Source organism: Salmo salar, chromosome ssa28 (genome assembly GCF_905237065.1).
Source record: "Salmo salar chromosome ssa28, Ssal_v3.1, whole genome shotgun sequence".
NCBI lineage: Eukaryota > Metazoa > Chordata > Actinopteri > Salmoniformes > Salmonidae > Salmo > Salmo salar.
In genome coordinates this window covers 37,294,916-37,315,132 of record NC_059469.1, presented here as the reverse complement: position 1 = coordinate 37,315,132, position 20,217 = coordinate 37,294,916, and the positions used below count along the sequence as shown (strand labels likewise).

The window sequence follows — 20,217 nt, the reverse complement described above, 5'->3', positions numbered from 1 at the left end:
TGTCCGTTGCTCTGTTGCTCCTGTGTAATGTGTTGGGTATGCGGTTGAGGGTGATGTCCTTTAGGGATGCTGGCGAAGGTGGGGACTGCGGCCTTGTAGAGGTGGACCTGGTCATAAAGGCTGTTCAAGTCCAGGGTGGAGTGGTGGGCCAGGTAGACATTAGGTTTTGAGACACAGTCAATGGAAATGCTTACGTTTACCCACTGTGTCATAGCAGGGTGGAAATATTTTTGTGCAATCAGAGTAGACATTTCCCCACTTGTGAGTTGGGGAAAATGGAAGAAGCTTTTTCAGTCACTCCCTTGAGTGCTGTGGCCTCAGGTCATTTGTGCCTGTGTGTATTATTATGTGGCTAGGTGACCCTAGTTGGTCCTCAGAGAGCAGGTCTTGGTGCACCAGAGTTTAGCCACTGTGTTTGGACACCAGAGTTTAGCCACTGTGTGTTTGGACACCAGAGTTTAGCCACTGTGTGTTTGCGAGACACCAGAGTTTAGCCACTGTGTTTGGACACCAGAGTTTAGCCACTGTGTGTTTGGACACCAGAGTTTAGCCACTGTGTGTTTGCGAGACACCAGAGTTTAGCCACTGTGTGTTTGGACACCAGAGTTTAGCCACTGTGTGTTTGGACACCAGAGTTTAGCCACTGTGTGTTTGGGCACCAGAGTTTAGCCACTGTGTGTTTGGACACCAGAGTTTAGCCACTGTGTGTTTGGGCACCAGAGTTTAGCCACTGTGTGTTTGGGCACCAGAGTTTAGCCACTGTGTGTTTGGGCACCAGAGTTTAGCCACTGTGTGTTTGGGCACAAGAGTTTAGCCACTGTGTGTTTGGACACCAGAGTTTAGCCACTGTGTGTTTGGACACCAGAGTTTAGCCACTGTGTGTTTGGACACTAGAGTTTAGCCACTGTGTGTTTGTTTGGACACCAGAGTTTAGCCACTGTGTGTTTGGACACCAGAGTTTAGCCACTGTGTGTTTGGACACCAGAGTTTAGCCACTGTGTGTTTGGACACCAGAGTTTAGCCACTGTGTGTTTGGACACCAGAGTTTAGCCACTGTGTGTTTGGACACCAGAGTTTAGCCTCTGTGTGTTTGGACACCAGAGTTTAGCCTCTGTGTGTTTGGACACCAGAGTTTAGCCACTGTGTGTTTGCGAGACACCAGAGTTTAGCCACTGTGTGTTTGGGCACCAGAGTTTAGCCACTGTGTGTTTGGACACCAGAGTTTAGCCACTGTGTGTTTGGACACCAGAGTTTAGCCACTGTGTGTTTGGACACCAGAGTTTAGCCACTGTGTGTTTGCGAGACACCAGAGTTTAGCCACTGTGTGTTTGGACACCAGAGTTTAGCCACTGTGTGTTTGGACAGCAGAGTTTAGCCACTGTGTGTTTGCGAGACACCAGAGTTTAGCCACTGTGTGTTTGGGGAACAATGCATTTTCTTGTATGTATTTCCTGTTTGAGTACATAAGGAGTACAATCTGTGGCTTTTTTTTGTGTCTTCAGTGGGTGTGGGTCGGGTTTGACAGGATGGGTTCTAGGAGGGGCTGGGGTGATGTTGAGGCTGTGGTCAGGGTCATGGGATGTTCTGCTAGCTTCTCTGCTGGGGTGGCCAGCTCTCTCATGGGGTTGTTCTGCTAGCTTCTCTGCTGGGGTGGCCCGCTCTCTCATGGGGTTGTTCTGCTAGCTTCTCTGCTGGGGTGGCCAGCTCTCTCATGGGGTTGTTCTGCTAGCTTCTCTGCTGGGGTGGCCAGCTCTCTCATGGGGTTGTTCTGCTAGCTTCTCTGCTGGGGTGGCCCGCTCTCTCATGGGGTTGTTCTGCTAGCTTCTCTGCTGGGGTGGCCCGCTCTCTCATGGGGTTGTTCTGCTAGCTTCTCTGCTGGGGTGGCCAGCTCTCTCATGGGGTTGTTCTGCTAGCTTCTCTGCTGGGGTGGCCAGCTCTCTCATGGGGTTGTTCTGCTAGCTTCTCTGCTGGGGTGGCCCGCTCTCTCATGGGGTTGTTCTGCTAGCTTCTCTGCTGGGGTGGCCAGCTCTCTCATGGGGTTGTTCTGCTAGCTTCTCTGCTGGGGTGGCCAGCTCTCTCATGGGGTTGTTCTGCTAGCTTCTCTGCTGGGGTGGCCCGCTCTCTCATGGGGTTGTTCTGCTAGCTTCTCTGCTGGGGTGGCCAGCTCTCTCATGGGGTTGTTCTGCTAGCTTCTCTGCTGGGGTGGCCCGCTCTCTCATGGGGTTGTTCTGCTAGCTTCTCTGCTGGGGTGGCCCGCTCTCTCATGGGGTTGTTCTGCTAGCTTCTCTGCTGGGGTGGCCTCTCATCTTCTCCTGCCTCTGGGCCTCTTTCTGCTCCTCGTCTTTCTCCTGTTGACGCAAGAGTCCAGAATGCAAGCATGTCTCACTCCCCCTCCAGCTCTCTGGGTCTGGTTAAGGGGGTGTTGTTGTGCTGGACTGTTGTCTGGGTCTGGTTAAGGGGGTGTTGTTGTGCTGGACTGTTGTCTGGGTCTGGTTGAGGGGGTGTTGTCTGGGTCTGGTTGAGGGGGTGTTGTTGTGCTGGACTGTTGTCTGGGTCTGGTTGAGGGGAGTGTTGTTGTGCTGGACTGTTGTCTGGGTCTGGTTGAGGGGGTGTTGTCTGGGTCTGGTTGAGGGGGTGTTGTTGTGCTGGACTGTTGTCTGGGTCTGGTTAAGGGGGTGTTGTTGTGCTGGACTGTTGTCTGGGTCTGGTTAAGGGGGTGTTGTTGTGCTGGACTGTTGACTGGGTCTGGTTCAGGGGGTGTTGTTGTGCTGGACTGTTGTCTGGGTCTGGTTCAGGGGGTGTTGTTGTGCTGGACTGTTGTCTGGGTCTGGTTAAGGCGGTGTTGTTGTGCTGGACTGTTGTCTGGGTCTGGTTAAGGGGGTGTTGTTGTGCTGGACTGTTGTCTGGGTCTGGTTAAGGGGGTGTTGTTGTGCTGGACTGTTGTCTGGGTCTGGTTAAGGGGGTGTTGTTGTGCTGGACTGTTGTCTGGGTCTGGTTAAGGGGGTGTTGTTGTGCTGGACTGTTGTCTGGGTCTGGTTAAGGGGGTGTTGTTGTGCTGGACTGTTGTCTGGGTCTGGTTAAGGGGGTGTTGTTGTGCTGGACTGTTGTCTGGGTCTGGTTAAGGGGGTGTTGTTGTGCTGGACTGTTGTCTGGGTCTGGTTAAGGGGGTGTTGTTGTGCTGGACTGTTGTCTGGGTCTGGTTAAGGGGGTGTTGTTGTGCTGGACTGTTGTCTGGGTCTGGTTAAGGGGGTGTTGTTGTGCTGGACTGTTGTCTGGGTCTGGTTGAGGGGGTGTTGTTGTGCTGGACTGTTGTCTGGGTCTGGTTAAGGGGTGTTGTTGTGCTGGACTGTTGTCTGGGTCTGGTTAAGGGGTGTTGTTGTGCTGGACTGTTGTCTGGGTCTGGTTAAGGGGGTGTTGTTGTGCTGGACTGTTGTCTGGGTCTGGTTAAGGGGGTGTTGTTGTGCTGGACTGTTGTCTGGGTCTGGTTAAGGGGGGTGTTGTTGTGCTGGACTGTTGTCTGGGTCTGGTTAAGGGGGTGTTGTGCTGGACTGTTGACTGGGTCTGGTTAAGGGGGTGTTGTTGTGCTGGACTGTTGTCTGGGTCTGGTTGAGGGTGTGTTGTTGTGCTGGACTGTTGTCTGGGTCTGGTTAAGGGGTGTTGTTGTGCTGGACTGTTGTCTGGGTCTGGTTAAGGGGTGTTGTTGTGCTGGACTGTTGTCTGGGTCTGGTTAAGGGGTGTTGTTGTGCTGGACTGTTGTCTGGGTCTGGTTAAGGGAGTGTTGTTGTGCTGGTCTGTTGTCTGGGTCTGGTTAAGGGAGTGTTGTTGTGCTGGTCTGTTGTCTGGGTCTGGTTAAGGGGGTGTTGTTGTGCTGGACTGTTGTCTGGGTCTGGTTAAGGGGGTGTTGTTGTGCTGGACTGTTGTCTGGGTCTGGTTAAGGGAGTGTTGTTGTGCTGGTCTGTTGTCTGGGTCTGGTTAAGGGGTGTTGTTGTGCTGGTCTGTTGTCTGGGTCTGGTTGAGGGGGTGTTGTTGTGCTGGACTGTTGTCTGGGTCTGGTTAAGGGGTGTTGTTGTGCTGGACTGTTGTCTGGGTCTGGTTAAGGGGGTGTTGTTGTGCTGGACTGTTGTCTGGGTCTGGTTAAGGGGGTGTTGTTGTGCTGGACTGTTGTCTGGGTCTGGTTAAGAGAGTGTTGTTGTGCTGGACTGTTGTCTGGGTCTGGTTAAGGGGGTGTTGTTGTGCTGGACTGTTGTCTGGGTCTGGTTGAGGGGGTGTTGTTGTGCTGGACTGTTGACTGGGTCTGGTTAAGGGGGTGTTGTTGTGCTGGACTGTTGTCTGGGTCTGGTTAAGGGGGTGTTGTTGTGCTGGACTGTTGTCTGGGTCTGGTTGAGGGGGTGTTGTTGTGCTGGACTGTTGTCTGGGTCTGGTTAAGGGGGTGTTGTTGTGCTGGACTGTTGTCTGGGTCTGGTTAAGGGGGTGTTGTTGTGCTGGACTGTTGTCTGGGTCTGGTTAAGGGGGTGTTGTTGTGCTGGACTGTTGTCTGGGTCTGGTTGAGGGGGTGTTGTCTGGGTCTGGTTGAGGGGGTGTTGTTGTGCTGGACTGTTGTCTGGGTCTGGTTAAGGGGGTGTTGTTGTGCTGGACTGTTGACTGGGTCTGGTTAAGGGGGTGTTGTTGTGCTGGACTGTTGACTGGGTCTGGTGAAGGGGTGTTGTTGTGCTGGACTGTTGTCTGGGTCTGGTTGAGGGAGTGTTGTTGTGCTGGACTGTTGTCTGGGTCTGGTTAAGGGGGTGTTGTTGTGCTGGACTGTTGTCTGGGTCTGGTTGAGGGGGTGTTGTCTGGGTCTGGTTGAGGGGGTGTTGTCTGGGTCTGGTTAAGGGGGTGTTGTTGTGCTGGACTGTTGACTGGGTCTGGTTAAGGGAGTGTTGTTGTACTGGACTGTTGACTGGGTCTGGTTGAGGGGGTGTTGTTGTGCTGGACTGTTGTCTGGGTCTGGTTAAGGGAGTGTTGTTGTGCTGGACTGTTGTCTGGGTCTGGTTAAGGGGGTGTTGTTGTGCTGGACTGTTGACTGGGTCTGGTTAAGGGGGTGTTGTTGTGCTGGACTGTTGACTGGGTCTGGTTAAGGGAGTGTTGTTGTACTGGACTGTTGACTGGGTCTGGTTGAGGGGGTGTTGTTGTGCTGGACTGTTGTCTGGGTCTGGTTGAGGGTGTGTTGTTGTGCTGGACTGTTGTCTGGGTCTGGTTAAGGGGTGTTGTTGTGCTGGACTGTTGACTGGGTCTGGTTAAGGGGGGGTGGACTGTTGTCTGGGTCTGGTTAAGGGTGTGTTGTTGTGCTGGACTGTTGTCTGGGTCTGGTTGAGGGGGTGTTGTTGTGCTGGACTGTTGACTGGAGTATGGTGACACGTTGTTCGAGCTCCACCTGCCTTACTTCCAGCTGGATGACCCTCTGATTGGCTGCTTGCCTGTGGGGCTTTTTATGAAAGGGGTGTGGTCTGATACCCTCTGGCTCGGGGAGTCGTCACCAGGAGAGAGAGACTCTCCTGCTGTACACCCTCTTTGATTCTGTGATAGTCCAGCTGAATGGTTTGGGGTTGCCCTGTACACCAATACTGTTTCAGACCATCCCCTGGCATGACCATTCCCAGTACAGGTTGACATTGGCTGTCTCAGTCCTGGTTGTCTAGTATCCTGAGTTTCCCCCCATTACTACCACCCCCCCCACCCCCCCAACAGAGCGGTAGTGTGTTAATATAGCACTGTGCCAGGGGATGGTCTGTGTTAATATAGCACTGTGCCATGCCAGGGGATGGTCTGTGTTAATATAGCACTGTATGCCAGGGGATGGTCTGTGTTAATATAGCACTGTGCCATGCCAGGGGATGGTCTGGTTAATATAGCACTGTGCCAGGGGATGGTCTGGTTAATATAGCACTGTGCCAGGGGATGGTCTGGTTAATATAGCACTGTGCCAGGGGATGGTCTGGTTAATATAGCACTGTGTCGTGCCAGGGGATGGTCTGGTTAATATAGCACTGTGCCAGGGGATGGTCTGGTTAATATAGCACTGTGCCAGGGGATGGTCTGGTTAATATAGCACTGTGCCATGCCAGGGGATGGTCTGGTTAATATAGCACTGTGCCAGGGGATGGTCTGGTTAATATAGCACTGTGTCATGCCAGGGGATGGTCTGGTTAATATAGCACTGTGTCATGCCAGGGGGTGGTCTGGTTAATATAGCACTGTGCCATGCCAGGGGATGGTCTGGTTAATATAGCACTGTGCCAGGGGATGGTCTGGTTAATATAGCACTGTGTCATGCCAGGGGATGGTCTGGTTAATATAGCACTGTGCCATGCCAGGGGATGGTCTGGTTAATATAGCACTGTGTCATGCCAGGGGATGGTCTGGTTAATATAGCACTGTGCTGCCAGGGGATGGTCTGGTTAATATAGCACTGTGTCATGCCAGGGGATGGTCTGGTTAATATAGCATTGTGCCATGCCAGGGGATGGTCTGGTTAATATAGCACTATGTCATGCCAGGGGATGGCCTGGTTAATATAGCACTGTGTCATGCCAGGGGATGGTCTGGTTAATATAGCACTGTGTCATGCTAGGGGATGGTCTGTGTTAATATAGCACTGTGCCAGGGGATGGTCTGGTTAATATAGCGCTGTGCCATGCCAGGGGATGGTCTGGTTAATATAGCACTGTGCCAGGGGATGGTCTGGTTAATATAGCACTGTGCCATGGGATGGTCTGGTTAATATAGCACTGTGCCAGGGGATGGTCTGGTTAATATAGCACTGTGCCAGGGGATGGTCTGGTTAATATAGCACTGTGCCATGCCAGGGGATGGTCTGGTTAATATAGCACTGTGCCATGCCAGGGGATGGTCTGTGTTAATATAGCACTGTGTCATGCCAGGGGATGGTCTGGTTAATATAGCACTGTGCCAGGGGATGGTCTGGTTAATATAGCACTGTGCCATGCCAGGGGATGGTCTGGTTAATATAGCACTGTGCCAGGGGAGGGTCTGGTTAATATAGCACTGTGCCATGCCAGGGGATGGTCTGGTTAATATAGCACTGTGCCAGGGGATGGTCTGGTTAATATAGCACTGTGCCATTCCAGGGGATGGTCTGGTTAATATAGCACTGTGCCATGCCAGGGGATGGTCTGGTTAATATAGCACTGTGCCATGCCAGGGGATGGTCTGGTTAATATAGCACTGTGCCAGGGGATGGTCTGGTTAATATAGCACTGTGCCAGGGGATGGTCTGGTTAATATAGCACTGTGCCAGGGGATGGTCTGGTTAATATAGCACTCTGTGCCAGGGGATGGTCTGGTTAATATAGCACTGTGCCATGCCAGGGGATGGTCTGGTCAATGTAGCACTGTGTCATGCCAGGGGATGGTCTGGTTAATATAGCACTGTGCCATGCCAGGGGATGGTCTGGTTAATATAGCACTGTGTCAGGGGATGGTCTGGTTAATATAGCACTGATGCCAGGGGATGGTCTGGTTAATATAGCACTGTGCCATGCCAGGGGATGGTCTGGTTAATATAGCACTGTGCCATGCCAGGGGATGGTCTGGTTAATATAGCACTGTGCCATGCCAGGGGATGGTCTGGTTAATATAGCACTGTGCCATGCCAGGGGATGGTCTGGTTAATATAGCACTGTGCCATGCCAGGGGATGGTCTGGTTAATATAGCACTGTGCCATGCCAGGGGATGGTCTGGTTAATATAGCACTGTGCCATGCCAGGGGATGGTCTGGTTAATATAGCACTGTGTCATGCCAGGGGATGGTCTGGTTAATATAGCACTGTGCCAGGGGATGGTCTGGTTAATATAGCACTGTGCCATGCCAGGGGATGGTCTGGTTAATATAGCACTGTGCCAGGGGATGGTCTGGTTAATATAGCACTGTGCCAGGGGATGGTCTGGTTAATATAGCACTGTGCCATGCCAGGGGATGGTCTGGTTAATATAGCACTGTGTCATGCCAGGGGATGGTCTGGTTAATATAGCACTGTGTCATGCCAGGGGATGGTCTGGTTAATATAGCACTGTGCCATGCCAGGGGATGGTCTGGTTAATATAGCACTGTGCCATGCCAGGGGATGGTCTGGTTAATATAGCACTGTGCCAGGGGATGGTCTGGTTAATATAGCACTGTGCCATGCCAGGGGATGGTCTGGTTAATATAGCACTGTGCCAGGGGATGGTCTGGTTAATATAGCACTGTGCCAGGGGATGGTCTGGTTAATATAGCACTGTGCCATGCCAGGGGATGGTCTGGTTAATATAGCACTGTGCCATGCCAGGGGATGGTCTGGTTAATATAGCACTGTGTCATGCCAGGGGATGGTCTGGTTAATATAGCACTGTGCCAGGGGATGGTCTGGTTAATATAGCACTGTGCCATGCCAGGGGATGGTCTGGTTAATATAGCACTGTGCCAGGGGATGGTCTGGTTAATATAGCACTGTGCCAGGGGATGGTCTGGTTAATATAGCACTGTGCCATGCCAGGGGATGGTCTGGTTAATATAGCACTGTGTCATGCCAGGGGATGGTCTGGTTAATATAGCACTGTGTCATGCCAGGGGATGGTCTGGTTAATATAGCACTGTGCCATGCCAGGCGATGGTCTGGTTAATATAGCACTGTGTCATGCCAGGGGATGGTCTGGTTAATATAGCACTGTGCCATGCCAGGCGATGGTCTGGTTAATATAGCACTGTGCCATGCCAGGGGATGGTCTGGTTAATATAGCACTGTGCCAGGGGATGGTCTGGTTAATATAGCACTGTGTCATGCCAGGGGATGGTCTGGTTAATATAGCACTGTGCCATGTCAGGGGATGGTCTGGTTAATATAGCACTGTGCCATGTCAGGGGATGTTCTGGTTAATATAGCACTGTGCCAGGGGATGGTCTGGTTAATATAGCACTGTGTCATGCCAGGGGATGGTCTGGTTAATATAGCACTGTGTTGCCAGGGGATGGTCTGGTTAATATAGCACTGTGCCATGCCAGGCGATGGTCTGGTTAATATAGCACTGTGCCATGCCAGGGGATGGTCTGGTTAATATAGCACTGTGCCATGCCAGGGGATGGTCTGGTTAATATAGCACTGGTCATGCCAGGGGATGGTCTGGTTAATATAGCACTGTGTCATGCCAGGGGATGGTCTGGTTAATATAGCACTGTGCCATGCCAGGGGATGGTCTGGTTAATATAGCACTGTGCCAGGGGATGGTCTGGTTAATATAGCACTGTGCCAGGGGATGGTCTGGTTAATATAGCACTGTGCCATGCCAGGGGATGGTCTGGTTAATATAGCACTGTGCCAGGGGATGGTCTGGTTAATATAGCACTGTGCCATGCCAGGGGATGGTCTGGTTAATATAGCACTGTGCCATGCCAGGGGATGGTCTGGTTAATATAGCACTGTGCCATGCCAGGGGATGGTCTGGTTAATATAGCACTGGCATGCCAGGGGATGGTCTGGTTAATATAGCACTGTGCCATGCCAGGGGATGGTCTGGTTAATATAGCACTGTGATGCCAGGGGATGGTCTGGTTAATATAGCACTGTGTCATGCCAGGGGATGGTCTGGTTAATATAGCACTGTGCCATGCCAGGGGATGGTCTGGTTAATATAGCACTGTGCCATGCCAGGGGATGGTCTGGTTAATATAGCACTGTGCCAGGGGATGGTCTGGTTAATATAGCACTGTGCCAGGGGATGGTCTGGTTAATATAGCACTGTGCCATGCCAGGGGATGGTCTGGTTAATATAGCACTGTGCCAGGGGATGGTCTGGTTAATATAGCACTGTGCCATGCCAGGGGATGGTCTGGTTAATATAGCACTGTGCCATGCCAGGGGATGGTCTGGTTAATATAGCACTGTGCCATGCCAGGGGATGGTCTGGTTAATATAGCACTGTGCCATGCCAGGGGATGGTCTGGTTAATATAGCACTGTGCCATGCCAGGGGATGGTCTGGTTAATATAGCACTGTGCCATGCCAGGGGATGGTCTGGTTAATATAGCACTGTGCCAGGGGATGGTCTGGTTAATATAGCACTGTGCCATGCCAGGGGATGGTCTGGTTAATATAGCACTGTGCCAGGGGATGGTCTGGTTAATATAGCACTGTGCCAGGGGATGGTCTGGTTAATATAGCACTGTGCCAGGGGAGGGTCTGGTTAATATAGCACTGTGCCAGGGGATGGTCTGGTTAATATAGCACTGTGCCATGCCAGGGGATGGTCTGGTTAATATAGCACTGTGCCATGCCAGGGGATGGTCTGGTTAATATAGCACTGTGCCAGGGGATGGTCTGGTTAATATAGCACTGTGCCATGCCAGGGGATGGTCTGGTTAATATAGCACTGTGCCATGCCAGGGGATGGTCTGGTTAATATAGCACTGTGCCAGGGGATGGTCTGGTTAATATAGCACTGTGCCAGGGGATGGTCTGGTTAATATAGCACTGTGCCATGCCAGGGGATGGTCTGGTTAATATAGCACTGTGCCAGGGGATGGTCTGGTTAATATAGCACTGTGCCATGCCAGGGGATGGTCTGGTCAATGTAGCACTGTGCCATGCCAGGGGATGGTCTGGTTAATATAGCACTGTGCCATGCCAGGGGATGGTCTGGTTAATATAGCACTGTGCCATGCCAGGGGATGGTCTGGTTAATATAGCCCCGTGCCATGCCAGGGGATGGTCGGGATAATATAGCACTGTGCCATGCCAGGGGATGGTCTGGTTAATATAGCACTGGTGCCAGGGGATGGTCTGGTTAATATAGCACTGTGCCATGCCAGGGGATGGTCTGGTTAATATAGCACTGGCATGCCAGGGGATGGTCTGGTTAATATAGCACTGCATGCCAGGGGATGGTCTGGTTAATATAGCACTGTGCCAGGGGAGGGTCTGGTTAATATAGCACTGTGCCATGCCAGGGGATGGTCTGGTTAATATAGCACTGTGCCAGGGGATGGTCTGGTTAATATAGCACTGTGCCATGCCAGGGGATGGTCTGGTTAATATAGCACTGTGCCAGGGGATGGTCTGGTTAATATAGCACTGTGCCATGCCAGGGGATGGTCTGGTTAATATAGCACTGTGCCATGCCAGGGGATGGTCTGTGTTAATATAGCACTGTGCCAGGGGATGGTCTGGTTAATATAGCACTGTGCCATGCCAGGGGATGGTCTGGTTAATATAGCACTGTGCCATGCCAGGGGATGGTCTGGTTAATATAGCACTGTGTCATGCCAGGGGATGGTCTGTGTTAATATAGCACTGTGCCAGGGGATGGTCTGGTTAATATAGCACTGTGCCATGCCAGGGGATGGTCTGGTTAATATAGCACTGTGCCAGGTATCTGTAGATTGAGGAGCATCGTTTTGTACTCTTTCCGTGCCTTCTCTTTTTGGTTTTTACATCAACCAACCAACCAAGGGGTACTGTACTGTGATGACCTCTGAGGCCAAAGAGGCCTCTGTATTTAGGTGGGGGAGGCTGTGAAACTCTGCTGCCATTGTTGGACTCAAAGGGCTTTCACACATCTCACTTCACACCTCGCTGCACATTGAAGTTTATGCCGGGTCTGTTCTCTCCTAGTTAAGCTTGGTAGCTTTATTAACTTAACCTTTCAAAATATCAATTCAATTCAATACAAAAGGCTTTATTGGCATGGGAAAAGAAGTGAAATAGAAAATAAACAAAAGTGAAATATCAATAAAAAAATGAACAGTAAACATTACACTCACAGAAGTTCCAAAGGAATAGACTTTTCAAATGTCATATTATGTATATATACAGTGTTGTAATGATGTGCAAATAGTTAAAGTACAAAAGGGAAAATAAATATACATAAATATGGGTTGTATTTACAATGGTGTTTGTTCTTCACTGGTTGCCCTTTTCTTGATGACAACAGGTCACAAATCTTGCTGCTGTGATGGCACACTGTGAAATTTCACCCAATAGATCGATTGGTGTTTATCATTTGTTTTCAAATTCTTTGTGGGTCTGTATAATCTGAGGGAAATATGTGTCTTTTAATATGGTCATACATTTGGCAGGAGGTTAGGAAGTGCAGCTCAGTTTCCACCTCATTTTGTGGGCAGTGTGCACATAGCCTGTCTTCTCTTAAGAGCCAGGTCTGCCTATGGCAGCCTCTCTCAATAGCAAGGCTATGCTCAATGAGTCTGTACATAGTCAAATCTTTCCTTCATTTTGGGTCAGTCTCAGTGGTCAGGTATTCTGCCACTGTGTCTCTCTGTTTAGGGACAAATAGCATTCTAGTTTGCTCAGTTTTTTTGTTAATTCTTTCCAATGTGTGTTGCTGTCCTGGGACTCTGTGGGGTCTGTTTGTGTTTGTGAACAGAGCCCCAGGACCAGCTTGCTTAGGGGACTCTTCTCCAGGCTAATCTCTCTGTAGGTGATGGCTTTGTAATGGAAGGTTTGGGAATCGCTTCCTTTTAGGTGGTTGTAGAATTTAACGGCTCTTTTCTGGATTTTGATAATTACCAGATATCGGCGTAATTCTGCTCTGCATGCATTATTTGGTGTTTTACATTTTACACAGAGGATATTTTTGCTGAATTCTGCATGCAGAGTCTCAATTTGATGTTTGTCCCATTTTGTGAATTATTGGTTGGTGAGCGGACCCCAGACCTCACAACAATAAAGGACAATGGGTTCTATAACTGATTCAATGTTTAGCTAGATCCTAATTGGTGTGTCGAATTTGATGTTCCTTTTGATGACATAGAATGCCCTTCTTGCCTTGTCTCTCAGATCGTTCACAGCTTTGTGGAAGTCACCTGTGGTGCTGATGTTTAGGCCGAGGTACAGGGCATTCGGAAAGTATTCAGACCCCTTGACTATTCCACATTTTGTTACGGTACAACCTTATTCTAAAATTGATTAAATAAAAACATTTCCTCATCATTCTACACACAATACCCCATAAAGACAAAGCAAAAACATGTTTTTAGAAATGTTTGCAAAGTTATTAAACATAATAAACAGAAATAACTTATTTACATAAGTATTCAGACCCTTTGCTTTGAGACTCAACATTGAGCTCAGGTGCATTCTGTTTCCATTGATTATCCTTGAGATGTTTCTACAACTTCATTGGAGTCCACCTGTGGTAAATTCAACTGATTTGACATGATTTGTAAAGACACACACCTGTCTATATAAGGTCCCACAGTTGACAGTGCATGTCAGAGCAAAAACCAAGCCATGAGGTTGAAGGAATGGTCCGTAGAGCTCAGAGACAGGATGGTGTCAAGGCACAGATCTGGGGAAGGGTACCAAAACATTTCTGCAGCATTGAAGGTCCCCAATAACACAGTGGCCTCCATCATTCTTAAATGGAAGTAGTTTGGAACCGGGGGACAAGGGACTTGGTCAGGGAGGTGACCAAGAACCCGATGGTCACTCTGACAGAGATCCAGAGTTCCTCTGTGGAGATGGGAGAACCTTCAAGAAGGACAACAACCTCTGCAGCACTCCACCAATCAGGCCTTTATGGTAGAGTGGACAGATGGAAGCCACTCAGTAAAAGGCACAACAGCCCGCTTGGAGTTTTCCAAAAGGCGCCAAAGGACTCACAGACCATGAGAAACAAGATTCTCTGGTCTGAAGAAACCAAGATTGAACTATTTGGCCTGAATGCCAAGCGTCACGTCTGGAGGAAACCAGGCACCATCCCTACAGTGAAGAATGGTGTTGGCAGCATCATGCCGTGGGGATGTCTTTCAGTGACAGGGACTAAGAGACTAGTCAGGATCGAGAGAAAGATGAATGGAGAAAAGTACAGAGAGATCCCTTGATGAAAACCTGCTCCAGAGCGTTCAGGACCTCAGACTGAGGCAAAGGTTCACCTTCCAACAGGACAACGACCCTAAGCACACAGCCAAGACAACGCAGGAGTGGCTTTGGGACAAGTGTCTGAATGTCCTTGAGTGGCCCAGCCAGAGCCCGGACTTGAACCCGATCTAACATCTCTGGAGAGACCTGAAAATAGCTGTGCAGCGACGCTCCCCATCCAGCAGAACTTGAGAGGATCTGCAGAGAAGAAAATAAGAAAAGGAGAAACTCCCCAAATACAGGTGTGCCAAGATTGTAGCGTCATACCCAAGAAGACTCGAGGTTGTAATCGCTGCCAAAGGTGCTTCAACAAAGTAATGAGCAAAGGGTATGAATACTTATGTAAATGTGATTTTCCTTATAGTGGCGTACAGCAGGTCAGCCACCAGCGGGAGACTCGTCGAGGCCTGGTAACAGACGGAGTATACATCACGAGGCGGTGGCTCCATCTGCTGGACGTGCCAGGTCTCGACGGGCTCTCCGGACAGAACTAATTGGGGCTGATTGGGAGCTGGTGAGTAATCAAGGGCGGATTGCTCACCAGATGTGCCAGAAGGGCAGCACACAAGGAGAGGACTGGGGGAAGTGAGGTGACTTCCATGTGGTTGGATCCGGTTACCCGAGCTAAACCGAGGGAGTTGAGTTTACCCGACAGGATACAGGAAGACCCGGAGAGGTTCTCATGGGTGGGACCTGTTCTTAAAAAAAAAAAAAAAATGTAATAAACACCCTTGAAAAGGAGCTAATCATACTCTGTCCGTGTCTGATCTATGTAAACGTCTTGACCAAACCCACCCGGATCCATCACAATATATATATATATATATATATATATATATATATATATATATATATATATATATACACTACCATTCAAAAGTTTGGGGTCACTTAGAAATGTCCTTGCTTTTGAAAGAAAAGCAAATTTTTTTTTAGACATTTGACATCAGATTTTAGTAGGGTGAGGCCGGGTGCTCCCTCCCTCACCCTGCTAACTGTCACACACACCGTCCTATACACGCCAGTGCCGTCTTAGTGCCGTCTATTAGCACTTGGTGACATGATCACTCATATAGTCATATATCATATATATATACACTACCATTCAAAAGTTTGGGGTCACTTAGAAATGTCCTTGCTTTTGAAAGAAAAGCACATTTTTTTGTCCATTAAAATAACATCAAATTGATCAGAAATACAGTGTTGACATTGTTAATGTTGTAAATGACTATTGTATCTGGAAACGGCAGATTTTTTATGGAATATCTACATAGTCGTACAGAGGCCCATTATCAGCAACCATCACTCCTGTGTTCCAATGGCACGTTGTGTTAGCTAATCCAAGTTTATCATTTTAAAACGCTAATTGATCATTAGCAAACCCTTTTGCAATTATGTTAGCACAGCTGAAAACTGTTGTCCTGACTAAAGAATCAATAAAACTGGCCTTCTTTAGACTAGTTGAGTATCTGGAGAATCAGCAGTTGCGGGTTCGATTACAGGCTCAAAATGGCCAGAAACAACACATTTTCTTCTGAAACTCGTCAGTCTATTCTTCTTCTGAGCAATTAAGGCTTTTCCATGCGAGAAATTGCCAAGAAACTGAAGATCTCGTACAAAGCTGTGAACTACTCCCTTCACAGAACAGTACAAACTGTCTCTAACCAGAATAGAAAGAGGAGTGGGAGGCCCCGGTGCACAACTGAGCAAGAGGACAAGTACATTAGAGTGTCTAGATTGAGAAACAGACGCCTCACAAGTCCTCAACTGGCAGCTTCATTAAATAGTACCCGCAAAACACCAGTCTCAACGTCAACAGTGAAGAGGCGATTCCGGGATGCTGACCTTCTAGGCAGAGTTGCAAAGAAAAAGCCATATCTCAGACTGGCCAATAAAAATAAAATATTAAGATGGGATAATGAACACAGACACTGGACAGAGAAAGATTGGAAAAAAGTGTTACGGACAGACAAATCTATGTTTGAGGTGTTCGGATCACAAAGAAGAACATTCGTGAGACGCAGAAAAAAATGAAAAGATGCTGGAGGAGTGCTTGACGCCATCTGTCATCATGGTGGAGGCAATGTGATGGTCTGGGGGTGCTTTGGTGGTAAAGTGGGAGATTTGTACAGGGTAAAAGGGATCTTGAAGAAGGAAGGCTATCACTCCATTTTGCAACGCCATGCCATACCCTGTGGATGGCGCTTAACTGGAGCCAATTTCCTCCTACAACAGGACAATGACCCAAAGCACAGCTCCAAACTATGCAAGAATTATTTAGGGAAGAAGCAGTCAGCTGGTATTCTGTCTATAATGGAGTGGCCAGCACAGTCACCGGATCTCAACCCTATTGAGCTGTTGTGGGAGCAGCTTGACCGTATGGTACGTAAGAAGTGCCCATCAAGCCAATCCAATTTGTGGGAGGTGCTTCAGGAAGCATTGGGGTGAAATCTCTTCAGATTACCTAGAATGCCAAAGGTCTGCAAGGCTGTAATTGCTGCAAATGGAGGATTCTTTGACGAAAGCAAAGTTTGAAGGACACAATTATTATTTAAATGTAAAAAAAATCATTATTTCTACCCTTGTTAACGTCTTGACTATAATTCCTACTCATTTTGCAACTCATTTCATGTATGTTTTCATGGAAAACAAGGACATTTCTAAGTGACTTCAAACTTTTTAACGATAGTGTATAAATTTGCCAATATTTAGAAAACCCTGTTTTTGCGTTGTCATTATGGGGTAATGTACGTAACAAAATGTGGAAAAAGTCAAGGGGTCTGAATACTTTCTGAATGTACTATATATAGTTTTTTTGTGCTCTAGGGCAACGGTGTCTAGATGGATTTTGTATTTGTGGTCCTGGCAACTCAACCTTTTTTGGAGCACCATTATTTTTGTCTTACTGAGATTTACTGTTAGGGCCCAGGTCTGACAGAATCTGTGCAGAAGATCTAGGTGGTGCTGTAGGCCCTCCTTGGTTGGGGACAGAAGCACCAGATCATCAGCAAACAGTAGACATTTGACATCAGATTTTAGTAGGGTGAGGCCGGGTGCTGCAGACTGTTCTAGTGCCCTCGCCAATTCGTTGTTGAAGAATATCTCTCTCCCTTTTTCTCTATTCCCTGTCCTCCCTCACCCTGCTAACTGTCACACACACCGTCCTATACACGCCAGTGCCGTCTTAGTGCCGTCTATTAGCACTTGGTGACATGATCACTCATATAGTCTCTCTCTCTCTGGTTCATGTAGACACTCGCTAACCCTCTAAGCTCTGGTTCATGTAGACACTCGCTAACCCTCTAAGCTCTGGTGATAGCAGGAAACTAGTGTTAATTTTAGAATCTTCCTTCTAGTTATTTTTAAATGAATACCTCAAGTCGTATCATATAAAGACACACAATAATTGTTTTGTTTTGCCCCTTGCAGCACCCTCCCACCTCTGCAGTTAAAAAAAACATTTTCTCTATCCCTCGCTAACCCTCTAAGCTCTGGTTCATGTAGACTCTCTCTCTCTCTCTCTCACTCTCTCACTCTCTCACTCTCTCACTCTCTCACTCTCTCACTCTCTCACTCACTCACTCACTCACTCACTCACTCACTCACACTCATATCAACAGCAGTTCTTACCAAACTGAGTGTATTTTTGTGTTCCAGACCATATTGAGTGTGTTCCTTTCAATCAATGTTTTATCAACTCTCTAGACAGACTGTATATGGGATTTTCTTAACAACAAAAAAAGAATAAAGTCCAAAAAACTGAAAACAAAGCAAAGGAAGTCAAAACACGTTTTCTTTACGTTAAAATAAGGCATCTTTGTCTTAATCTAAGTAGATCCAAAACTATTTAAAATCTTCACAGAGAAGGTTCTTATTGTTTAAACAGGATTATTAATCCAATACCACCGCACTTTAAATAGAATGAGATCACTTAATCTGGATATTAGTCTAGTTGGATGCTACATAAAAAGTTAAAACAGTCACAGACAGACAGACAGACAGACAGACAGACAGACCGAGGCAGACACACAGACATAGACAGAGAGACAGACAGACGCAGACACATAGACCGACATAGAAACACAGACAGACAGGATGTAACACTTACCCTGCTGCCTTCTTTAGCTGATGACGTGTCATCTGAAAGAAGAAGGTGAAACAAGCTGTTACACTGCGGTGGAGAAGGAGACAAAGGAAACAAGACAAAGGAAACAAGGAGACTAGCTAGGAGACATGGTATCTAGGAGAGATGGTTCCAGAGTTCATGTGCTCATTACAACAAAACTCAGCAACAAAAAAAAGAAACGTCCCTTTTTCAGGACCCTGTCTTTCAAAGATAATTCGTACAAATCTAAATAACTTCACAGATTTTCACTGTAAAGGGTTTAAACACTGTTTCCCGTGCTTGTTCAATGAACCATAAACAATTAATGATCATGCACCTGTGGAACGGTCGTTAAGACGCTAACAATAATGTCAATTAAGGTCACAGTTATGAAAACTTAGGACACTAAAGAGGCCTTTCTACTGACTCTGAAAAACACAGAACGAAAGACACCCAGGGTCCCTGCTCATCTGCATGAACGTGCCTTAGGCATGCTGCAAGGAGGCATGAGGACTGCAGATGTGGCCAGGGCAATAAATTGCAATGTCCGCACTGTGAGACGCCTAAGACAGCGCAACAGGGAGACAGGACGGACAGCTGATCGTCCTCGCAGTGGCAGACCACGTGTAACAACACCTGCACAGTATCGGTACATCCGAACATCACACCTGCGGGACAGGTACAGGATGGCAACAACAACTGCCCGAGTTACACCAGGAACGCACAATCCCTCCATCAGTGCTCAGACTGTCCGCAATAGGTTGAGAGAGGCTGGACTGAGGGCTTGTAGGCCTGTTGTAAGGTAGGTCCTCACCAGACATCACCGGCAACAACATTGCCTATGGGCACAAACCCACCGTCGCTGGACCAGATAGGACTGGCAAAAAGTGCTGTTTTCTGACGAGTCGCGGTTTTGTCTCACCAGGGGTGATGGTCGGAATCGCATTTATCATCGAAGGAATGAGTGTTACACCGAAACCTGTACTCTGGAGCGGGATCGATTTGGAGGTGGAGGGTCCGTCATGGTCTGGGGTGGTGTGTCACAGCATTATCGGACTGAGTTTGTTGTCATTGCAGGCAATCTCAACGCTGTGTGTTACAGGGAAGACATCCTCCTCCTTCATGTGGTACCCTTCCTGCAGGCTCATCCTGACATGACCCTCCAGCATGACAATGCCACCAGCCATACTGCTCGTTCTGTGTGGGATTTCCTGCAAGACAGGAATATCAGTGTTCTGCCATTGAGCACGTCTGGGACCTGTTGGATCGGAGGGTGAGGGCTAGGGCCATTCCCCCCAGAAATGTCCAGAAACTTTCAGGTGCCTTGGTGGAAGAGTGGGGTAACATCTCACAGCAAGAACTGGCAAATCTGGTGCAGTCCATGAGGAGGAGATGCACTGTAGTACTTAATGCAGCTTAATGCATTTCTGTTAGTCACATGTCTGTACCTTGTTCAGTTTATGTCTCAGTTGTTGAATCTTGAATCTTATGTTCATACAAATATTTACACATGTTAAGTTTGCGGAAAATAAACGCAGTAGACAGTGAGAGGATGTTTCTTTTTTTGCTGAGTTTACATTGAAGGGACAGCAGGGAACATACTGAATGTGGAAAATGACATTATGGACAGACAATGCTGTTTAGAATAGCAACATAATTGAAAAGTATTTTTTAAGCACCAGAATCTTCCACCTATATAGGATCTTAAAATGTTACGTCATTTAGCAGACGCTCACATCTAGAGCGACGTACAGTAGTGAGTGCATACAGTCCATTTTTATACTGGTCCCCCTCATGGAAATCGAACCCACAACCCTGACGTATCAAACGCCACGCTTTACCAACTGAGCTACACGAGGGACCTTATTTTGAGTCAGTTTGCTACAGCAGGAAAATAGTCAGTAAATGTGAATTATTAGGTGTATTGATAATAATAATTAATGGACGTTTTGATACATATTTATTATATTATTGATACTATTATGACCAACAGATTGTGAATTCACTGTCTGGTCTTAATAATCAATCAATGTGATTTTGTTTCACTCAATTTCTGTCTGTATAGGCTATTTGGTTAAATGGTTTCTGGCTGGGCAAATAAGTGGAGGTGGTATAGCTAATCTATTCGTTTGTTCATTTATCACTGATGAGAAACACTTAGCATGCTATAATGTAGCCTAAATCAAGTGTTCATCTATCACTGA

General features: G+C 47.8%; 1 protein-coding gene across 2 annotated transcripts in view; it reads right to left on the bottom strand.

Annotated features, from left to right (window-relative positions):
* The window catches only part of LOC106589947 (cAMP and cAMP-inhibited cGMP 3',5'-cyclic phosphodiesterase 10A), a 192,117-nt gene that overhangs the window by 68,718 nt on the left and 103,182 nt on the right, over positions 1 to 20,217 (bottom strand). For both annotated transcript variants that reach the window (XM_045710196.1, XM_045710197.1), the window contains exon 3: positions 18,017 to 18,048. In XM_045710196.1, the coding sequence (XP_045566152.1) occupies positions 18,017 to 18,048 (32 nt within the window). The remainder of the gene's footprint in view (positions 1 to 18,016; positions 18,049 to 20,217) is intronic.